The following is a 19,137-nucleotide window of genomic DNA, read 5'->3' as shown; positions in this document are numbered from 1 at the left end:
TTTCTTTGAGTTAGGCTCAGCCATTTGATGGATGGAATATTTCAGCTAGATAAAAGAAATAAAAAAATAATTTAAAAATTTAGACTTGACTTCTGATATAGGAAGATCTCTCAATTACAAATATGTTACAAATTAATATTTCCCCCCATAAACCCCAAGATATTACGCAGGAACTCTCCAAAAATTGAAATCTAGAAATTAAAAAATTGACACAGTAGGATCCAGAGGTTTATACCTCGTAAGCTGTTGATCGTTTCTATTAAAATTGCATATCTGGTGTTTGAAAAGTTATGAATTTGCTATATGGTGTGCCCATTTTGGTCACAAACTTTATAAATTGGCAGTGTTACATATTTTTGAGACATGAGAACGAGATCACTCAGTATCTGTACTACGTCCATCATTATGGCAGTGCATCTTAATGTTTGCATTACGTATCTGACAAACTTAACTCAAAACTATAACACCACAATAAAATGCCAGTGCTAAAATCAGTAGAGTGTTTATTTTTAATATGTATATTGTTAAAATTTTAATAAATCAACTTTATCTCCACACAGAAAAGTCATGGGTACTCGACGCGAGGTTGATGTTGAGAAAAAACAAAAATAGAAAGGAAAAAAATCATAAAGAGTGACAAAAATACCTCAGATTACCCCTATGACCCATTCTGACATAGGACCCTCTCTATCATACTACATAAGAGATGGAGTATGATAGAGAGGGTCCTATGTCTTCACACACAGGAGTTGAACCATGAATGAAACTTGTTTCATTATCAAAGGAGAAGTGTGGTTTTGATTTTGATTGGATTGGTTGTTTCAAGCCACCCTAGTCTCACTGAATTCTCATTCTAAAAAAAAATGTATGCCCAGAGTCCTGGATGCACACAAAACAAAAAAAAAAACACCTTATTTTAAATTAAATTTTTTTTACAAAAAGCTGTACAAAACAGTTGTACAACCGTACACTGACAAAAAAGGAACAAACCATACAAATTATAGGTAAACCCTACAAGTTGACACCTATGGGTACATGTATATACAGTATGTAGATATTATGATTTTTTTATGTCCTGGTCTATTGAATAATACTTTTAATGTACATATTCTATTATCGTCTATTCTCATATCCATCATTTGTCTTGGTCCTGCACCCTGATGGATAATTGAAGTTCTACTGTACTGTATTTGGTAGCATATAACATGCACTGGGCAGTATCATAATGTCCCCATTAAGTATTTTGATTATTTATAATCAACACTTGACAGTATCATGACTGATCATGTACCTTATTTAGTTGTATATATTGTGCACTTGATGGTATCATGAACAATGTTCTCATCATATGTATATACCATATTTCCTTGTGCCTATCACACACTTCACAGTATCGTTACCAATGTTGCCATCTGTCATGTCTAATGTATTTCATTGTGAATAACTTGGACATTATGATATTAAGAACAATGTCCCCATTAAGTGTATGTACAATATTGTATTGTGTATAGCAAAAATTAATATAGAACACACATTATTGTTTGGACCCTGAATTAATTGAGAAATTTCTGTCATAAAACATGCATGTGATACCCTAAATTTCAAAATCTTGATGATTTCTCTGTTTTCATCATGAAACAACATTTGTCTGTTATTTTGGATAGTGCACTGATCATCATTTGGTACAAGATATTTGATTGGTTGACTTTATGTTTCTTTCCTTTGTTCATTGCTTAGTACTTTTATATGGCACCCACATATATGTGGTAAATATTAGTTCTTTTAGATACTTCATTATTAATATTTTGTTAATCAAAACATGAAAATGAAGCAACTAGACTGATAGTACATCTTGGTTATATTGTTGGTCATTGAAAGGCTGTTTTAAGGTTCATTGGATATGTGCTTTAGTCATCTAGTTATTGGAGTTCAGTCTGTTGCATCAAATCCTTCAAATTCCTCTTCATTATTTCACTTGATAAAGGCACTTAGTATGTTGGTGTTTCAAGCACTGCTGCATAATAGTTCACATTATTGAACCTGGCGGTGGAGGTGGTGGTCATGCTTGACATCATCCTGCCACATGATGTCATCCTTGGTGCCATCCATTGCGTTTGAGATGCAGCATTTTTTAAAGCATTTTAATGATAATACTTGGTTCAAATTCAGACCATGTGTCTACTATCAGCCAACACATGCTTTCTCATTCTACCAGTATAGTTGTATGCTGATCTCTAGTATACCACTTACTCCATTTTTCTTTGATCGTTATCTTCATGGGCATGCTGATGCTGACATCTAGGAGTTGAACTATCATTGTTGTACCAGCAACTGTTTCAGTATATTTCATTGTCCAAGCTAGAATTTACCCATGCAATGCATCATTATCTTTGGCATATCGAGGCTTTATCTGGTGCTGTGTGTTAATGTTACCATCATAGACAATCCATAGACACAAAAATGATGTCAGCGGTCAGCTTCTTTTCCTATATGACCTGATGTAAGTATATAAAAAAATTAAGATAATTTATGCATAAGATTGGCATACAGACCACACATGGTTCAGTTTATTTAAATTAAATAAATACATTTTTTCAGTCTTAAAACGTGTTTCATTGCAAATTTTTGAGCTTAAAGAACTTTCTGGTCTGCACCAAGCAGTAGTAACATAGCCTTAAACCAAGAGTTCATATGCTACTTTGTCACTTTGAAATTAAATACAGAATATCAAAATAAAAGTGAATACGTTGTTGTCAACTATAATACCTAGATTGAAGTTTATGAAATAATGGGGGAAAAAAAATTCCATTCACTAGCCAAAAGTGTACATTTCAAAATATTTAGTACTCATTTTTACTCCCCACCAGTATTCAGATTCTCTGGCTGTAAAATTATTACTGGTCTGATATCATCATCATCATGAAAAAAAGGTACCCAAGATGAGAACATTCAAACTACTAAACAACAGCAATATCAAGGTTTATAGGCATATTGTATTTGTTAAATGAGGCGTGTAAACAATGCAGTTACTATCAAATTTTATATTTCACATCGAGTGAATGTTAAATATTTGTATGCTCTTGTTAAACACACATCCTCTCTGAGCAAAATATGGCCTTTACTAGAAATGTTAGCCCACTTTAGTGATGTTGGGAGGTTCCATTGTAGTCATGGTGATAAAAGCATATGTTGGATTCATTCAAGTTAAGTGGTAGCGAGACATTAGACATGCTTAGTAGTATGTTACAAAAAGATCGGCTTGTTCTATAGTACAAGTGACATGGGTCATGTAAGTGCATTTACTGATATAAGTTTAATAAATAAGGGCTGTTCCAGTAAAACATATATCCCCCCGGGGACGGCACTTCAAAAAAACTTCTGTAGGAGGTTGTGTTTCAAACTATTTTGATTCTGACAGTGGTAGGTTGGTTAGGAAAATCACTTCTGTTCTGGGTTGTGTTAACAAAATGAGAAATCGCTGGTGGGGTTGTCAGAAAAAAATACGAATATATATTTAAAATCGCATCTAACCCCCTCCTAGCGGTCTAAAGTGAATAAAACATTGGGTCAGAAATTCATGCCAGTACACGCGAGTGCACGTACATTGTAATTTGTATGAATTCGCGTACTTTTAAAGCAGTGATATGCGTTCAGCAAATTACGTCAGCGTCGCGGATATAAAAAATGTGCTTTGTGCAGTATGCAATTTTCATTAAACTTTTAACTTTAAAAGTGCATTTCGCGACGTAATTCACGCTGCGGCAGCTGTCTCACAGCGTTTGATGCTACATCCAGATATCTGGGTACTTCGGTTAGACAGGAATGGCTGTTAAACTAAATTTGATTGGTTCTTTTGGCCCTGGAAAAAGCAATATATGGTAGTTTTAGCCTTACTTTCATGAGAGAAGTTTTACAAATGCGTGTTTCGAATAAGGGCCACACAGGAAACCAAAATGGCTGAATCACAACATGGTTTTTCTTCAGACGACGTTTTCAGTGGTGATAGCTATAATGACGATGAATTTCACGTATATCGGTCTGTTAGACATTGGGAAAATGTCACTGGAAATACCAGTGTGATTTTGAGCCCAATATTGATATTGAGTGCGAGTCCGATGTACGTGTTGGATGGACAATATGCCGGTTATATTTATTCAAGATACCCATGTCTGAACAAGCAGACTATGGGAATGTTGGACTTTAAACCCTAATACAGCATCATGAAAGAGAAAAATCTGGCATAAGAGGCAGCAAGAGTTCGTGTTAGTGAAAACTGACAGAGGTCTCAGAAACGCTTATAATCACACGTATTTGGACGCCAATTTTTTTTTTAGGTAGGCGGTAAAATTCAAAGACTTGCCAGTCCTGCTTCAGTCACCAGCTTAGTGCGAAAATGTGTTGATCAATTAGCTGTGCTGATATTTACAATGACAGAATTTAGTGGCTGAAAGCCCCCCCCCCCCCCCCCCCCCCCCCGTCGTCACCATTATAAGAGTACATCAAAAGAACATGCTGCAAGATCAAAGGTTTTGACTGGCAGCTGGGTGGGAAAATCTACTGATATTTACAATGTTTGAATTCAGAGTCAGAAAGACCCAGAGATATACATGTGGTAATTTATAACAGTACATCAAATAAACAACTTTAGCTTTCATTATTGTGTTCATTTCCGAGTGTAACGGAATAAGCAGTGCACGTGACCTCGGAGTCATGACATGCTGAGGCTTAGACTTGAATGAGTATTTTGGGGTTCAATGGCAAACTGATGAAGATTGGAATGAGATTCAGGAGAGTGCTAAAGTTGTTAGAACTGCTAGTTTTGATGGGACAGTAGCCAAGTGTAAGAAAGTGTGTGATGCCTAGCTTAGTGTTTTGAATAAGATCTTCCTTGGATTGACAAAATTCAGACTCTGATGGACAAACAAGAGCTATGTCAGTGTTATAAAGAATGTAGAAATTAAACTATGGCAAGCAATAGTTCTTATAATTTGCATAATTTTCAGGGAGGGGACTGCAACTTTTGCTGGTAAAATGGGAGCTTTTCTTAGATTTAAAATCCTTATGAGACCTCTTGTTCAAAACTTTTCTTTTTGGAACAGTGATATGCAAGAGAGAATACCCATGGGGCCATACCTGTGAGATGTTGAAAATTGAAAATTGCACAACCATAAAGAACAATAACTTGTTCAAGCTAATTATGCATATGCGTTTCAGACAGCAGGCAATGAAAGGAGTTCACAGCACAGAATAATATTCATACATGGAGGAGGAGGATCATATTAAATTCAGAAACAATTAACATATCAGTGCTCATACGGAACATCAGAGAATCCCCATACAACATAATTAAGTGTGTGTAGATCTCTAGTTGGCAGAACCACTATGGCAACAAGAGAATAAAGAGACAAACTTTTATATCATGCAGATGTATGACCAAATGAAACACATGCTCTCTATGTGCAAAAATTAAATGACATTAAACATAAGAGACTGACTGGTCTGTGTAAACTCAAAGCAAGATGGATAAAATTTGTCCTGTTTGTGTTTGGTTCTTCCGATGTATATTTTGATCATGGTGGTATTTTCTGCAGACCTTTTGGCACTTGGTTCCAAGCCATCATTTGGTATTTGTATTACAAATTGGATAACTAAAAAAGTCTATTATCTATTACACTACATTTTTAAGCAGTGTCATTAACTGATGAAATTGATGAAAAAATACTTGGTGTCATTCTGATATATGGATCCTTTGCATCACTTTTAATCTGTTCATCCTGATTCTTTTTTTTTACCATCTCCTTTAGTCGTACTGGTACCAGTGCTTTTAATAAAATTGTAACTTTTATTTTCTTGGAATCAAAATATTTGTAATGATGTGTTATTGTCAAAAGGTAAAATGTGCTTAGTGTTGTAAAATCTAAAACTATTAATTAGCAAGGGACTAAAGTAAAAAGTGGGCAGAAATTATTGCCATATTACAGTGTTGTTGGAAACAATAGAATAGTTGTACAAGATGTATTTTGCAAAGTTGTAGAACTAGCGCTCGTATTGTCACCACATATTCTACTTAAATAATAATATTATTTCTGTAAGTTATTATCAATATTTTCCCAGTGGTAGTAATTTTCTGCTCTGATGTTGTTCATTTCTTGCACAATTTTTACACATCAAGAATTCTCACAGTATCATTAAAAAAACCAATGTAATCTGCACCAAATTGAGTTGGTTGAGAAGAAATTATTTATTTAAACCCAAAAATCACTGAAGCTACGAGTTCTTGCATTAAAGTCTCACATTAAATAACATTTGAAGTAGCCACGATAGTAGTTTAGGATGCAACTGTACTAATTTCACCTTTGGTATATCCAGATCTTGAATGTGATAGAGGAACTTAGCTCCAAAATAAACACATCAATTTTAGAACCTGTACATTGACTTTGAATCAAGTATCCGAGTCCAACTGAATTGTTAGAAAATTTTTAATTCTTTTGACAACCTTGTAATTAGCTGTCAAATATGGAGTAAGCCTATTGTCTTTATGCGATCCCAACCAAGACCCCACCACAACCACTTGACCATGCCCAATGACATCACAGTAATAATTGCTATACAACTAGAGATGACATCTCTTTGAGAATTCTGATTTCAGTAGAGCCTTAACAGATTGGAACAGTAAGAAAGATATTTAAGTGTTAGGGAGATATTTAACACTGGCTATTCATCCTGCCACCACTTCCTCATTGGAGATCACACACACAAAACTTAGAATAAATCCTGAAATCCTGGCAGCATCCCTGCAGGGGAGATAACTTGACTATTCGATTCTATTGGTCTCTGGTTATCCCATGGTATTTCTGTTACTTGAACATTATCTTACAGTTTGTTCAGTCAGCATGGTCAAAAAAGGCTTACAACCATTGAGAGTTGTTAAAGGACTCAACATTACTACAGATGTGAAAGAACGAGAACCATACTATATGGGTTTGACTGCCCCTGATTGGTTGATAATGAAAATAAGATTTTAGTTAAAAAAAATCTTTTGAGAGCTTGTCTTATTTGTAACAAAAAAGTGTGGGACATTGTTTTATTAACATAATTTCCGTCCCTTTACAGACCTGAGTTTGCACGACTCGTTACTGAAATCAGCAGCTGACTCTTTGGTGCAGTATTGAAAGCACACATTTCAAATTTGTATAGATCCCAAAAATGGTGCGGCTGTTATGGTTTTCTTTTCACAAAAGCTGTCGTCATAGATGTGTCTATACTGATACAAATTTGATCATGAGCACTCGAAATTTTAAGTTATTGAATTTTAATATCATGGTGTTTGCAAAGGTTTACAGTGGGAACTGAATTAGTACAGAGAGTCCTGAACTCTTGAGTTTTGTGCGGAAATATGGAATCCAAGCAGAATACATCCAGAAATGTAGAGGTTTTTAATCTTGGATTTAGTCTCCCCGTTACGTATCACACTGATATGGATATTCACAGAACATCTATATAGTAATAGGAAAAGTGAGAAATTTAGATACATATCATAAACAGGACAAACAGTATGTGGGGGGACAAGATCATAAGAACAGGCTGGAATGGAGAAGTATAATAAAAACAATGAGTAGAAGTGTGCCTCTTTTTTTTTGTGTGCAACATTATTTTCTCAGCTTCAGTAAGAAATTTTATCAAAAGGAAGACAATAAAGGGTGTACAGTTAACTAAACCAATATGAATTTAGCTGCTTAAAAGATGTATCAAATCGATTTTAACCTTCTGGTCCGTTTCTGGCCATTCTGGTGATATGTCCACTGAATCAGTATGGTTGGAAAAATATTTGGCAAATTTAAAAATTGAAAAATCTTTTGGCAGATTATGATTATACACTACTTCTGCCTGAGAGATGTGAATAATTTTATTTCTTGGTTTGTTGATTGTGGTTGTTGCTCAATTCAAATGCATCATTGAAAAACTTTGATGCATTCTCATACTTTGTTACAAATATTTATTACAGATGCACAACTCCAGATATTGGTGAATATAGCTTGAATAAGTTATAACAGTTTTAGTTGGAACAATGAACAATGTTAGAGAAAATTAAAGTGAGCTGAAATTTAAACTTTTCGGTAGTGTGTGATGCAGGATTGCTTGACTTTTCCATCTCGTATGCTCACCATGAAAAATCCATTTGTACCAACTGATGATGACTTTTAGGTAACTGTCAGAAAGGCATAATTGATGATATTCAAAGGTCTACAAAAATTACTTGAGTCAAACGTTATAAACCTTTACAGCTGTGTCAAAAATGATTGACTAGTACCTTTGCTGCTGTTGCCACAGTTGATTAGTTGGTTGTTTTAGTTTGATTTGTTTTTTGGGATTTTTGAACAATATATTAGGTGGAGAAAGAACCCCAAAAGACCACCAACCTAAATTGGTTGATCTGTGATGCAAACTCACTCTGAGATGTGCAAGGGATGTAAAAGCAAGCACCTTAGTACACTTGGGCACATGGAGCCTCTGTTGATTTGATACTTATCTCCAACAGCCGAAGGCATTTAGACATGAGATCTCGGGTTTCGGTAGATCATTATGGCCTTTACACCATTTTCAAATGAAGAGAATCTATATATGGCAGCCAGTTTTACTGCTGAAGAAAAGTCCTTTTGAGACACCAAAAACCACTTCTGTAGAACCACTGACCTTCCACAAGTAACTGGCAACATTCTCATTTACACATTGGAGACAAGTAATCACATGACAAGCATTTTGTACCACTGCCATAGAAGCCCCTCAGATCTGTATCACAAGACAAGCATCTTATACCACTCTGCCATGAAAGCCCCTCGGGCAATAGGTATAAGTCTCATATGAAAGACTAGGACTGGGAGATAGAACCTGACAACTGGACTGAAAGTGCAAAATGTTACTGCTAGGCCATCAGTGATGATGATGCTGTTGTTGACAATACAGTTAACTGCAATGACATTGATTTTATGAGTACTCTGGGAAAAATGATTCCTTGACTTTCATTCATTTTTTAAAATCTAACTTGTGATATAAAAATGTTTGACTTGCTATATTTTTTTATAACTTTATATTAGTCTTTCAACAAGGCATAAAAATAAGACATTGGTAACTGAAAAAGATGTTCTTACAAGAAATGATAGCAATACAAGATTTAACTATTATTCTAATCAAAAACAGCATGCCTGAGAGCAAAGAAAAATAGCAAGACATAGTGATCACTTTAGTAAACACACAGTTTAGTAAGGATACAAATTCATGATTTCTGTATTAGAATAGAAATATCTATTATAAAATCTGTATTCATGGATGTTAAATTAGTAGGTATTAAGGGACTGATCAATGACATCTGCAAATAATAAGCCACCATGAAAATTTGTGATTTCACAGTATCAGAGACATACTTGGCTGACAGACAAACAAACAAAAGGACATAAGATTGATTATAATGAATGAATACAATTAAAAATATGGAGTAGATAATATGATCTATAAGAATTCAGTAGATTACCTCCAGCCAGCTGTCATTTAAATCGCTTCTGTCCCCAACCCAATATTAAAATCGCTTCTACCGCCCACTAACCCATAGCCAGAAATTATGTTTAAAAAATATGCTTCTGTAGGGGGCAGTGTTTTTCGATTAAAACACATCTGATGGTAGATCATAATTTTTTTAAATTGCTTCTGTTGTGGGTTGGTTGAATTTGAAAGTGCCTTCCCCCCGGGGGGTGTATGTTTTACTGGAACAGCCCTAACTTTATTTTTAAAATTTAATATATTTGTAACAAAGTTTATTCAGTTGTGATTTTTGAGTGATCTACACATTAGTTGTCATAACAAAATTTCATGAAAATTATTGATCACTATGGACAATTTACAATGGCAGTTTGGCATTACACTGGGTCAAGAAAATCTATACTGGATTGAACTATTACTAGTGCAGGGGGAATCAAATGTACAATTGTGTGAACAAGAAGTCACATGCATCTTCAATTATGTCTTATATGGATGTTCAACTATGAATGGGATAGAGGAGTAACATACAAAAAGTTTTTTTCTTAGCATGTACACATGAAATTTCTTCAGAATCATAATTTTGCATGATGTGAAATTTAACTAAGTTAAACCTGAATTGACAGCCATTTTTCTAGTCTTTTACATGTATGAAACTACATACTTGTATGGGGAAAATAGGTTTTATGTATCAAGTGAAGTAAAAGGTATGACAAAACTTTAAAGCAGACATATACAAAGTTATGTAATTGCCTCCTATTTATTGGACTTGTTTGCCTTTTTTCCTGCCAGTGTATCCCCAGGCTTTGTTTATAAATGACGCCATTGTCATGTCTCTGTTTATATTTGTAGTACAACTTTTTCCCTACTGCAGGAATGTTCCTTCTTATGTCATATCACATGACGAAACCAGTTTAAATGAGATGTTGAAGTACGTTATCATTGAATTTACCATTAAGAATTTTTCTAGGAATTTATACAATACACTTTAATGGAATTATGATGGACAAGATGTGAAATAAAGTGAATAAACACCACTTAAAGGTAGGTGGAGTAAAATTCTCCAAAATGACACCTGCAGCTGCAAAAGTGACTTAGACGTCATACATGAGCTACATGACTTGCACTATAGGCAGGTTTTAGCAGTTGCTTCCCTAAAGAATAAGGGCATGTTTTTTAAGGCATGTGCTTGTATTTGGTGAAATATTGTACCTTGTTATGGTATATTTGACTGAGTTTGCAGATTGATGTATTTATTTCTTTATAACTATTTTCCATATGTAATGTACAATCCACAAGCAATAAATATCCTGAGAAATAAACCCATCATTTTACTTTGGCTGAAAATTACCCTTATGATCACAGGAGACAGAATAGAGAAAAGCAGTTGGATTACTGTCTTGTGAGGTGAAATAAGTTTTGAGATTGTTAAATTACTTATTTTCATTCCGTGTTAAACACAGGGTGCTTCATATTTTGGAAAATTACATTATTTGTGTATATTCTCTAGATGGACTGTTGTGACATATATATACTTTAAATACAGTCCAAGTTTGAAAGTAAGCTTTGGCACCTGCACATATATGCTTTAGATGAATCTATTTATTATGCCCTACTTTATATCATAAAAATACATGTATATTGTTGTTCCCCCTCAAAAATATTCATGGAACATAGACAAAAATGATAGCCACGCCATCAAAAAACCTTAGCTTAGCTTACTCACAATGTTTTCTCCAGGACATGCAATTTCACTAATCCACCCTAAATGAATAAAATCTCCACTCTTAAAAAGGCGTGAGCATGTAATGTAATGTAATGAATCTGCATCATTCATTGATACTCACAGAACTCAACCCAGTCATGAAAGCACATGACTAAACAAACTGCCTTAATCAAGTACTAAGTGACTTTTTGCAATTAAGCAATGCGATGCTTTGACTGAAAAAGAAAAGCATTTTACCAAGCATACATGGCAAGGTTGCCTAATGGCAGATATATAGTTTTTGGTGGTAATGTCTATCATTAGATGCAGTTATAACACATACAAAATAATGCCATTGTCATAATACGCAATCACTGCCACTGTGGTGATAATGAACATAAACAACTGTACATTTTATTTTTATTCACTAAATTTTATTGGTGATGCACACATTTGTTGAAACATTCTTTAAGGGGCATTGCCATAGATGCTGGTATCTTATAAATTGGACATTGTTTTAAGGGGCATTGTCATAGATGTTGGTATCTTATGAATTGGACATACTTTAAGGAGCATTGTCATAGATGTTGTCTTATAAACTGACACATTCTTTAAGGGGCATTGTCATAGATATTCTTATAAATTGACACATTCTTTAAGGGATATTGTCATAGATGTTGTATCTTATAAATCAACACATTCTTTAAGGGTATTATCATAGATGTTGGTATCTTGTAAATTGAAACATTCTTCAAGGGTGTTGTCGTAGAAGTTGGTATCTTATAAACTGACACGTTCTTTAAGGGCATTCTCATAGATATTGGTATCTTAGAAATTGAAACATTCTTTAAGAGGCATCATCATACATGTTGGTGTCTTGTTAAATTGAACATTCTTTAAGGGGCATTGTCATAGATGTTGGAATCTTTTAAATTGACACATTCTTTTTGGGGCATTGTCATAGATGTTAATATCTTATAAATTGACACATTCTTCAAGGGTATTGTCTTAGATATTGGTATCTTATAAACTGAACATTCTTTAAGGGGCATTCTCATAGATGTTGGTATCTTATAAATTGACACATTCTTTAAGGGGCATTTTAATAGATCTTTGTATCTTATAAACTGACACATTATTTAAGGGGCATTGTCATAAATGTTGGTATCTTATAAATTGACACATTCTTTAAGGCATTGTCATAAATGTTGGTATCTTATAAATTGACAGATTCTTAAGGGGCATTGTCATAGATATTGGTATCTTTTAAATTGACACATTCTTTAAGGGGTATTGTCATAGATATTTGTATCTGATATATTGACACATTCTTTAACTGGCATTCACTTAGATGTTGATATCTTATAAATTGACATATTCTTTATGGGTATTGTCATAGATACTGGAATCTTATAAATTGACACATTCTTTAAGGGGCATTCTCATTGATGTTGGTGTCTTGTAAGTTGATACATTCTTTAAGGGGCAATATCATAGATGTTGGTATTTTATAAATTGACACATTCTTTAAGGGGCATTGTCATAGAAATTGGTATCTTTTAAATTGACACATTCTTTAATGGGCATTGTCATAGATATTGGTATCTTATAAATTTAAACATTTTTAAGGGTATTGTTATAGATGTTGGTATGTTCTAAATTGAACTTTCTTTAAATGGCTTTGTCGTAGATGTTGGTATCTTATAAATTGCCACATTCTTTTAAGGTGCACTGTGATAGATGTTGGTATCCTATAAATTGACATTCTTTAAGGGTATTGTCATAGATGTTGGTATCTTATAAACTGACACATTCTTTAAGGGTATTGTCATAGATATTAGTATCTTATAAATTGACACAGTCTTTAAGGGGTATTGTCATAGATGTTTGTATCTTTTAAATTGACACCTTTCTTAAGGGGCATTGTCGTAGATTTTGGTATCTTTTAAATTGAAATATTCTTTAAGGGGCATTATCATTGACGTTGGTATCTTATAAACTGAAACAGTCTTTAAGAAATATTGCCATGGATGTTGGTATCTTATAAATTGACACATTCTTTAAGGGGCATTTTCATAGATGTTGTTATCTTATAGCTTATAAATTGACACTTTCTTTAAAGGCATTGTCATAGATGTTAGTATCTTATAAATTGAAACGTTCTTTAAACGTATTGTCATAGATAATGTAATCTTATAAATTGAACATATTTTAAGGGGCATTGTCGTAGATATTGGTATATTATAAATTGACATTATTTATGGGTATTGTCATTGATGTTGGTATCTTAAAAATTGACACATTGTTTAAGGGGCGTAGTAATAGATGTTGGTACCTTTTAGATTGACACATTCTTTAAGGGTATTGTCATAGATATTGGTATCTTATAAATTTAAACATTCTTTTAAGGGACATTGTCATAGATGTTTGTATCTTATAAATTGTCACATTCATTATGGGACACTGTCAGAGATGTTGGTATCTTATAAATTGACACATGCTTTAAGTGGCATTGTCATCAATATTGGTATCTTATAAATTGAAACATTGTTTTGAGGGGCATTGTCATAGATTGAAAGATTGTTTTGAGGGGCATTGTCATAGATGTTGGTAGCTTATAAACTGACACAGTCTTTAATGGGCATTGTGATATCTGTTGATATCTTATAACTTGACACATTCTTAAAGGTATGGTCATAGATGTTGGTATCTAATAAATTAACATATTCTTTAAGGGTATTGTCATAGATATTAGTATCTTATAAATTGACATATTATTTAAGGATATTGTCATAGATATTGGTATGTTATAACTTGACACATTCTTTAAGGGGCATTGTCATAGATGTTGGTATCTTATTAATTGACACATTTTTTAAGGGTATTGTCATAGATGTTGGTATGTTATAAATTGGCACATTATCTAACGGGCATTGTCATAGATGTTGGTATCTTATAAATTGAGGGGCCCCGAGTGGTCGAGTGGTCTAAAGCGCTCTTCGTTACGGATCACTGCCATCTCACCTCTGTCTGCGGCGGTTCGAGTCAAAGATTCAGCCAATGTGGGCATGTGAGAAAGCTTGCCAGTAGCTTCTCGTGGGTCGGTGGTTCTTTCCGGGGTTTTCCGGGTTCTTCCTCCACCATTAATACCTATCGTGCTGAAAAATGGCGTTAAACCCCACAACAACAACAACAACAACTTATAAATTGACACATTATTTAATGGGCATTGTTATAGATCTTGGTATCTTATAAATTGAAACATTATTTAAGGGGCATTTTCATAGATATTCTTTAAAGGGCATTGTCATAGATGTTGGTATCTTATAAATTGACACATTCTTTAAGGGGCATTGTCATAGATATTGGTATCTTTTAAATTGACACATTCTTTAAGGGTATTGTCATAGAGCTTTGTATCTGATATATTGACACATTCTTTAGTGGGTATTGTCATAGATATTAGTATCTTATAAATTGAAACATTTTTAAGGGCATTGTCATAGATATTGGTATCTTGTAAATAGACACATTCTTTAAGCAGCATTGTCATTGTTGTTGGGATCATATAAATTGACACATTCTATAAGGTTATTGTCATTTATATTGGTTTCTTATAAATTGACACATTCTTTAATGGGTATTGTCATAGACATTAGTATCTTATAAATTGAAACATTTTTAAGGCATTGTTACAGATATTGGTATATTGTAAATAGACACATTCTTTAAGCGGCATCGTTATTTATATTGGTATCTGATAGACACATTCTTTAGGGGGATTCTCATAGATATTGGTATCTTATAAATAGACACATTCTTTAAGCGGCATTGTCATTGATGTTGGGATATATAAATTGACACATTCTTTAAGGCTTTTGTCATTTATATTGGTATCTTATAAATTGACACATTCTTTAGGGGGCATTCTCATAGATATTGGCATCTTGTAAATAGACACATTCTTTAAGTGGCATTGTCATTGATGTTGGGATCATATAAATTGACACATTCTTTAAGGCTATTGTCATTTATATTGGTGTCTTATAAATTGACACATTCTTTAGGGGGCATTTTCATAGATGTTGGTATCTTTTAAACTGACACATTCTTTAAGGGACATTGTCAGAGATGTTGTTATCGTACAAACTGACACATTCTTTAAGGGTATTGTGATAGACATTGGTTTCTTTTAAATTGAGACATTCTTTCAAGGGCATTGTCATAGATAATGGTGTCCTATAAACTAGACATTCTTTAAGGGGCATTTTCATACATGTTGGTATCTTATAAATTGAAACATTCTTTAAGGGTATTGTCATAGATATTGGGGTCATATAAATTGACACATTTTTAAGGAGTATTTTCATAGATATTGGTTTCTTATAAATTGACACATTCTTTAATTGGCATTTTGATAGATATTGGTATCTTATAAATTGACACATTTTTAAGGGGCATTATTATTGATGTTGCTATCTTATAAATTGAAACAATCTTTAAGGGCATTGTCATAGATATTGATATCTTATAAACTGACACATTTTTTAAAAAGTATTTTCATAGATATTGGTAGCTTACAAATTGAAACATTCTTTAAGGGGCATTTCATAGATGTTGGTATCTTATAAATTGACACATTCTTTAAGGGTATTGTCATAGATATTGGTATCGTATAAATTGACACATTTTTAAGGGTATTGTTATAGGTGTTGTTATCTATAAATTGACATTCTTTAAGGGCATTGTCATTGATGTTTGTATCTTATAAATTGACACATTCTTTAAGGGTTATTGTCATAGATATTGGTATCTTATAAATTGAAACATTCTTTACGGTCATTGTTATAGATATTTGTATCTTATAAATTGACACATTCACAAAGGTGCATTTTCATAGTTGTTAGTTTCTTATAAATTGAAACAGTGTTTAAGGGTATTGTCATAGATATTAGTATCTTATAAATTGGACATTCTTTAAGGGGCATTGTAAACGAAATTGGTGTATTTTAAATTGACACATTCTTTAATGGGCATTGTCATAGATATTGGTATCTTATAAATTGAAACATTTTTAAGGGTATTGTTATAGATGTTGGTATGTTCTAAATTGAACTTTTAAGTGGCTTTGTCGTAGATGTTGGTATCTTATAAATTGCCACATTCTTTTAAGGTGCACTGTGATAGATGTTGGTATCCTATAAATTGACATTCTTTAAGGGTATTGTCATAGATGTTGGTATCTTTAAAATTGACACCTTTCATAAGGGGCATTGTCATAGATTTTGGTATCTTTTAAATTGAAATATTCTTTAAGGGCATTATCATAGATGTTGGTATCTTATAAATTGAAATAATCTTTAAGGGACATTGTCATGGATGTTGGTATCTTATAAATTGACACATTGTTTAAGGGGCATTTTCATAGATGTTGGTATCTTATAAAGTGACACATTATTTAAGGGGCATTTTCATAGATGTTGGTATGTTATAAAGTGACACATTATTTAAGGGGCATTTTTATAGATGTTGGTATCTTATAAATTGACACATTCTTTTAAGGTGCACTGTGATAGATGTTGGTATCCTATAAATTGACATTCTTTAAGGGTATTGTCATAGATGTTGGTATCTTTAAAATTGACACCTTTCATAAGGGGCATTGTCATAGATTTTGGTATCTTTTAAATTGAAATATTCTTTAAGGGCATTATCATAGATGTTGGTATCTTATAAATTGTAATAATCTTTAAGGGACATTATCATGGATGTTGGTATCTTATAAATTGAAACATTGTTTAAGGGGCATTTTCATAGATGTTGGTATCTTATAAAGTGACACATTATTTAAGGGGCATTTTCATAGATGTTGGTATGTTATAAAGTGACACATTATTTAAGGGGCATTTTTATAGATGTTGGTATCTTATAAATTGACACATTCTTTAAGGGGCAATGCCAAAATTACCAAAATCAATTTGAATGCTAAAACAAGTCCAGATAAATAGAATACAAGGGTTATTCTTGGTATAGTATTGTTGATGTTCTTTAAGGTGGAAATGTTTTAGGGTAAAATATTATATATGATCACGATATTTGTCTTGGGTAGGAATTGTCAGTGAAAGCAAAAACATCAGACCTTAAGTTGTTGACAGTGAACAGATTCATTGATAGATTCATTGTCATTAATTATGCATTGTACATAAGAACTGACATATATTACTCCTCTGTTTATGAGAGATTTAATTTTCAAAGCAATGTACCTGATAAAATTTATATGTACTTTTACTTTTGATCTTTAGTGATGCATATACCCCCAGGTACAAAAGTTTAGTGGGAATGCTGTATTTAAAAGAACCTTTCTAATTGTGTCTTTAAATGCAGGCACTCTACTTCATTGGCAAGATGAGTGAGATTCGTGCTCTGGCCTCTTATTTCATGATTATATGATGGTTCAGCAGAAACCTTTAAGACAATGTCTTCAAATTCCAGGGTATGTTTGCAAGTGCTGTGCCAGAAATTGCTGAAATTCTAGGCAGTCGCCAGAAATATGGAGGAACATATAAAAAGGAAAGAGGAAAAAAGTAAGTACAATAACTTTGAACACATTTTTATTTAACGTGTGACATTTTTGGGATTTCTTGTATCTTTCAAACTACATATTTTGAAATCCCACAAAAGGTGACCTGACATCAAGAAATCAGATGACCTAGGAACGTCCACAAATTTAACTATCCACCATAAATTCAATCTGTTTCAAATCTACATAACTTGATACAAACAAGAATAAAGGAACCCACATAAAAAACATTATTTGATAAAATGGAAAACTGATTATTTGTATGTATTGTCAAGTCAGTACATGTTGAGTGTGTCTTGCATGACTTTTGGTGATTGGTTGGTTTTTAATGCCACATCAGCCAGTTAAGATTTATTTAGTACTGAGGCAATGCAGTAAAATATCTCACCTGGAGACAACACATACCATCTGATGCATGAATATGGCTAACTACTGAGTCACCATGGTTTTCTTTTGTATGTTCCTATGTACAAATTCTGAAAAAGTTAATTGCAACAGAAGTAGAAGACATGGAATTTGTATTTTGAATAACTATTCAGTATGTTTAAATATATATTTTCCTTGGGTTTTTAGTTTAGAAAACATTGTTTTTGAATATGGTACAGAAGTTTCGATCCAGGTACAGAAGATTGAGCTCAAACTCTTTATTTCAGATTAAATATTCTATAGATAGTACCACATGTCAGTCTGCTTCAGGCCATCTATATGTTCATTACAATGTCCCTTTCACTTCCGTAACATCAGATTAAGGGATGAAACTTGGTGTAATTATGCTTCATCACAAGAAGTAGTGTTATGTAATTTATTTGATGTTTTCCAATTTACACTCAGCATGATAATTTTGAAGCTCATTGAGATTAAGGGAATAAAATTCATAATCACTAGAATATGTGTTACATACCATACTACAGGTCCGTCTTCACAGTCAGGTCATGGCCCAATATTCTATTTTTTTTCATTGTACTTTCTGACCATTTCTTTAATTTATAAGCTGTTTGAGATTAAGGCATAGTTAAGATTTCATTTACATTTGCCATTCTGATTTTAAGTTAACAGTAATTAAAAAATAAATGGATGAAACTTGGTATACTTGTACATTGACACTCAAACAAGTATTGCATTGCACATTTGAGGCCTTATCCTTATCCTTAAGGTCAAGGTCACAGATCAATATTTTTAAGTTTCATTTGTTTCTTAAAAGCTGCTTTAGGTACAAGGGTGAACCACGGTAAACTTGTGCTTCTTTGTTTGATCACATCTCATTTATGAAGGTCAAGGTTTTATCTTCAAAGTCAAAGTCACAGTTTTAATCTAATACTAT

At 33.1% G+C, this 19,137-nt stretch overlaps 1 protein-coding gene across 2 annotated transcripts in view; it reads left to right on the top strand.

The window, feature by feature from the left end:
• Positions 1 to 19,137, top strand: part of LOC149803260 (calcium-activated potassium channel slowpoke-like) — a 346,338-nt gene that overhangs the window by 139,469 nt on the left and 187,732 nt on the right. For both annotated transcript variants that reach the window (XM_089952911.1, XM_089952912.1), the window contains exon 7: positions 17,729 to 17,820. In XM_089952911.1, the coding sequence (XP_089809037.1) occupies positions 17,729 to 17,820 (92 nt within the window). The remainder of the gene's footprint in view (positions 1 to 17,728; positions 17,821 to 19,137) is intronic.

The sequence above is a fragment of the Sinohyriopsis cumingii genome, chromosome 3 (assembly GCF_028554795.1).
Source record: "Sinohyriopsis cumingii isolate HCF-2022 chromosome 3, ASM2855479v2, whole genome shotgun sequence".
NCBI lineage: Eukaryota > Metazoa > Mollusca > Bivalvia > Unionida > Unionidae > Sinohyriopsis > Sinohyriopsis cumingii.
Note: the sequence above shows the minus strand (reverse complement) of the source record. Positions and strands in the feature narration are given on the sequence as shown.